This window comes from Camelina sativa, chromosome 17, assembly GCF_000633955.1.
Source record: "Camelina sativa cultivar DH55 chromosome 17, Cs, whole genome shotgun sequence".
Taxonomy (NCBI): domain Eukaryota; kingdom Viridiplantae; phylum Streptophyta; class Magnoliopsida; order Brassicales; family Brassicaceae; genus Camelina; species Camelina sativa.
The window spans coordinates 21,370,078-21,375,848 of NC_025701.1; the positions used below are offsets into that span (position 1 = coordinate 21,370,078).

A 5,771-nucleotide genomic window follows, 5' to 3' on the forward strand; every position below is an offset into this window, starting at 1 on the left:
CATAAGATGTTTAACCAAGGCACTAATCCATATCATTGATCCAATATGCTATCTTTATGTATATAATACGTACACGACTATATCTTCTAGTCCTAATCGTTATCACACAATAGATAATTTCAATGTCCCTTCGGGGACATCCGATAAAAAAATAATTCCAATATAAATGTTAAATATGTATATTATTCATAATTTTTTTTTTTGAAAAATTCTGACAATGGCAATGTATCTTTCGTCAGATTTGGTAGAGGAGATATTCAAACGGGTTCCAGCTAGGTCTCTTGAACGTTTAAGACATACATGCAAGCAGTGGAATACCCTAATCAAAGACCCGAGATTCGTCAACAAGCATATGTCTCACATGCATGGTCGTGAAGAGCAGTTCACAGTCTTCAACGACGTTTCCACAGTTTCTCCTTCGTTGTGTTCAACAATTTCTTGCGTCGGTATGAATTTCAACGACGAACCTCGTTTGAATTTTCAGGTTTTTAAACCTCTTCCATCTTCCGATTTATTGGTGCGCAGTGTGTTCCACTGTGATGGTCTATTGCTAATGGACATGAGAACCAAACTCTTAGTTTCTAATCCGTTGTTGAAACAAGCAAGATGGATCAAGTGTGGATCTAACCCTGAGTTTGACCATCCCATGGATGCGTATGGTCTTGGATACGTTAGTAACGGGTCGCGAAGTTGTAACGATTACAAAATGGTTAAGTTTCGTTGTACTGAAGATATAAGGGCTGAAGTCTACGATTTTAAATCTGATTGTTGGAAGGTTGTTGTTGTTGTTAAAAACTATATTGGGTTCTCTGGATTACCAGTTTCAAGTGTGTGTTTGAGAGGAACTCCTTATTGGATAGGTTATAATAGGTACCTTAATAGAACCGTTTCGATACAATCTTTTGATTTCTCAAAAGAAAGATTTGAGCCCTTGTTCAAGTTTCTTCATCATTCATCCATTGGGCCAATTCAGTGGCAAGATTCTCTTTCTTTAGGGATTTTCAGAGGAGATCATCTTTCTCTGTTACATGAACCTCGCTTAAAAGGTAGGATACATATATGGGTGATGAGAGAGAAGGATTGGAGTAAGTTGATGACAGTTGCTATACCTCAACTTCACAAGTTTCCTAAATACCCAAGTTACTTCATTGAGAACAATGGTAAGCTTGTGCTCTCTGTCCGTCACTTTGTCACTAGGGCTATTAGCATCTACGTTGTGGGAGAGAACCAAGAATGCCAAAAATTTGAATGTTACTCTTCTATGGAGCCTTCAATTGGTGGTTCTGGTTGCTACTATGTGCCGAGCTTGCTTCTAGTTCCAGGCTTTTCAAGCTGAGAGGAAGAAGAATAAGCATGTTCCTTTGTCAAGAGTTTTTTGTTTTTCTTTTGTTTTTCCATTATCAAGAGTTGACTGTTTAGGTTCTTTCATGTGTTATAAATTATTGTCTTCCGTTCGAACTCTATAGACATAGTGGGATAACTTTATATGATCGAGTTTGAATCTGATTCAATGAGAAACAAAATATTTGCATACATACACAAATGGTTTTCTATTTATCTATTTTTTAATTTTCTTTCTCTATGTTTACATTATAGTTTTAGACGGATCTCAACTCAACTCCAGTGAGTAAATTCGAGGACTTTATACAACCATGGTTATGTTCCTTGTTTCCCAAGCTTAATCTCAATTGCATAAAATCAAGTACTTCCAAAGCTTGATCTCAAATTGTATATGTTCTACTTACCTGGTATATTAATTAATGATCGCTGGATGACATAAAATTAAATAAAGTCTGCATTTAAATTAATACTGAAGAGATATTAATGAATAAATAGGCGAAAACACGACCGAGTAGCTAAAACATAATTTTGGCAGGACCAAAGTAACCTATGGAAACTAGGATAAGATATATTTACTTAAGACCACAAATCTAGTTTATGGTGCTTCATTTTTCTTCTATATATAAAGACCATGCTTCACCAGCGGTGAGGTCTCCAGCGTGTACACGGGAAATGGCGAGGTGAGCATAAAGAATCGGAGGAACCATCCTAAAAATGTAGTTGGCATCTTTGTAGCAGTAGATGAGATCAGACATTGAGAGACTACCATCACCATCGAGGATTTCAAAGTGGAACCATACCCTTGGACGGTAGAAGTAGAAGTCGAAGTCATCGTTTAGGTTGTCTTCCAAGTATGGGTGGAGCAAATGCTTCTTTACCACGATCATGGTGATGGTCGGAGCATAGTCATCTTCTCTCAGAGTCTGCCTCAAGTCATTCAGCTCGTCTCGGAGAATTTCATCACTCACAGCACAACGGAAGATGATGATTCTGTTTGGTTTACTTCGGCTATAAGCTTTGACAAGCAATGAGGCGGCCTCACCAAAACCTAGGATTTTCTCTTCACCATTTGTTTGGGCTCTGATCATTGTGGCGAACGGTTCTGTAATCGGCCACTGCAGATTCCCAACGACAGCCGCAACTGAATTTTTGACATGGGCGCCATCAACATGACTTGGTCATCTTCATCTTCAGCTTCATGGGTCAAGTTATTATTGACCATTCCTTCCGGCTTCAACTCGCTCATGGACGTCTGGAGATCTCTTACTGGATTGTTTGATGCAATAGATAAAACACTAGTAAAAAGAATCACGAACCAACACAAAGTCAACAATCGAGCCCAAGTAAAGTCGAAGCAAAGCACATAACAAAAAGTAGCAAACAGAGGAGAAACATACTGAAAGAACAAATTTTCCAAGAAAAGGGTATCAAACTGTTATGAACACGAAAAGTTAAAGAATGAGATTACCTTTGAGCTCCATGGAGAGGATCTACATTAAACCCAAGCTGCTTTATATTATGGATGTCCAAAAGCTCTCCGTCTTCTTTAACAACTCCAAAGAATGGTCTCCAATAGTAATACGGCTGATGTATTTTGAGTTGGTGTGTACTCAAGAAACGCTCCACGAATGCAACGGGAAGCGTGATTCCTTCTTCACCCTTCATCTCAGATATCTTATCTTCTATGGTTATTGGAGTCCTTATGAATTGGTGGTAAACTGGTAACCCTCGTTACGTGCAGCGTTGCTGTTGGTCCAAACCTTGTATGCAAGCCGAAGGAGTCTATCGTATGCATCCCACCTGATCGATTTCATCACCTTCCCTCTATATTCTTTTACATCTCTAATCACAGCTTCCTTTAGGTATTGTCTTAGAGAAACTCCTCCTCTGAGCATTTTTGAGATGTTGGATCAGGGAACCGTCGATAGATAGAAGAAAAGGCGTGAAAAGACTAGGGTTCAAGAACCGTTGATCTTTCTTGCAGAGAAAGTAACCTTTGATTCTTCACAAGGCTTTGTTGAATCTTGGGTAGAGAAAAACAGAGTTTAAGAAGATGATCGAGAAAAACAGAGGTTACGAAGATGATCAATAACTTGACGAGCAGGGTTTCTTGATTCCCGAAGCCACAAACGTAGTTGCAACTATAATATAAAATGTGTTTTCTTCAAAGCAAAATAGGAAGAGGAAAACCGAAACATTTAAAATATTTATCTTATTTAGAGGAGAAGAGACGATGAAAGGTCGACGTTATTGGTTTTGGAGTGGATAAATTGAGATAAAAAAATATTACTAAACTTTTTAATGTTAAAACCCAAATCCAATCCGTTCCTAAACCTGCCTGAACTTTATGGAAACAAAGCTGAATTAACTAAAATTCAATACATATAAAAAATATTTGGATATAATATATAAATCAACAATAGTTACTTAACATGAAATATGATTGTTTGGAAAGTTGTTGACTGTTGTTGTTGATAAAACCTTTTGTGGGTTATTTGGATTACCATTGTCAAGTGTGTGCTTGAGAGGAACTCATTATTGAGTACATCACTTGATATCTTCAAAATATCGCAATCCAATATGATGAAGTAACTTCTTGAAGTAGTGGTTGAAAACGCCTTGGTAAATGGTTCGCCAAATCTTCATTTGAACAACTGTATAGAACATGTATATCACCGTACATCACCATTCTTCTGTAGGCTATTGGTCTCTTAAATGACTCATCTTGATCATTATCTTCATTCTCATAGTCTCATCAGTGTATGTCTGTAACATCCGCGAACCAGATTATGCTGTTTTGGTAGGAGTGTCGATCGACACCCTTGTGGCATCGATCGACACCACTATTTCTGGGTTCGTCGGGTTTGTTTTAATTCGCGATTTTGGTTTGGTTGGTTTGGTTTAGTTAACTAAACCGAGTATATAAGTGGAAAAGCGAAAAATTAAGGGTTTTAGGGTGTCTGGTCGCCGTTTGCAGAGATAGAGAGAAAGGAGAGAGCCTATTGTGGTGTGAAGGAGATTAAAGGAGAAAGAGCAGAATCGTTAGGGTTTGAGAGGAAATAGTTGTGGCGTATCAAATCGTTCTCAAAGGTAATGAAATTTGGTAGGTTTATTCCCAAGTCTTTCATCGTCATTCTCCTTTTTACAGAAGTAGTTTTGGATTTAAACTCGATGAGTTATTGGCAGTTTCGTGAGTCACGTTTTCTCAGACGCGAGTTGGAACCATCGGGGATTGTAATTGAGATCGTGGTCTCGTCTTGTTCCTGATCGTGCTGCAATTTTGTGGGAAGCTTCGTGACGTATAGGGATAGCTTTTCACCGGAGCGATTGTTTAGTTAACGGTTGGTTTTCATTTTAGGGTTTCGTCTTTGAGACTGTTCTTTTCTGATGTTTCTGTCCAGTTTTGCTATAAGTCGTTTTTGGTTGTGTGGCTTGTTGTAGGGCGTTTCTTGGCTGTTTCAGACGTTAGGAGGGTCTCAACTGGTTGTATTGGCTGTAATAATCAGTTGATAAGGTGAGTGCATGACCATGGCTTATCTAAGCCTGAGAATCCTTTGTTTGCTTGATTTGTTGTGTTTTGTGGTGTTGTTCTTGCTTGTGGTGGTTGTGTTATGGTTATTATAGGTTCCTGAGACTTTTGGGAGAGTTTAGGACAGATTGTAGGCGGATTGAAACGGAGGTTCGTCGTTCAGATTCGTGCAGTTCGCGTCTGCGAAGGGAGTGTCGATCGACACCAGTTAGGTGTCGGTCGACACCATGTTTGGCCAGTGTCGATCGACACCTCTCTAGTGTCGGTCGACACCAAGTTGCTTGTTTCGTGATTTTTCCTGGTTTGTTTGTGTTTGGTTGTCATTTGTTAAGCATTAGTTTCTCAGTTGCTTGTGTGTATAGCCCAGTAGATGGGAGGATTGCCTCACTAAGTATTTGTGATAATACTTATGCATCTCAATTGTTGTTTGTGGTGTGCAGGTTTGTGATGTGGAATCATGGCGATGAGGAGGAGGATGATCTAGGGTCTCGTTTGTGTGATATTGGATTGTTGGTTATGTTGTTGGAACCTTGGATAGAGATATGCTAGGTTGATGGATAGAATGCTTAAGATTGTTATTGTATTGATGTTGTAATGGTTTTGTATGGTTGGTATGTTTCCATTGTGTGTACTGGTTGTTATTGGTTTAATGAGGAGTTGTGTTTTGGGTTGGTTTAATTTAGTAGTATAGGCTGCATAATTGTTTACATTGTATTTAATTGTTAAAAAAAAAGGGGTCGGGTTGTTTCAATGTCAGAGACTTTGAAGATGATAGTCTTTCACTATTGGAATCATAATATTCCTCTTAAGATGTTTATCTTTTGCGTGTTCTTTGTTGTCTCGTTAAAAACCTTTCATGGAAAAATCCAATGTGATAAAAATCATGATAAGGGAAAAAGAG

General features: G+C 38.5%; 1 protein-coding gene across 1 annotated transcript; it reads left to right on the top strand.

Moving 5' to 3' along the window:
- LOC104759694 (putative F-box/LRR-repeat/kelch-repeat protein At1g11620) lies at positions 236 to 1,336 on the top strand. Its single transcript, XM_019238974.1, has one exon. It carries the CDS (start codon positions 353 to 355, stop codon positions 1,334 to 1,336), a length of 984 nt encoding a protein of 327 aa, XP_019094519.1. The 5' UTR covers positions 236 to 352.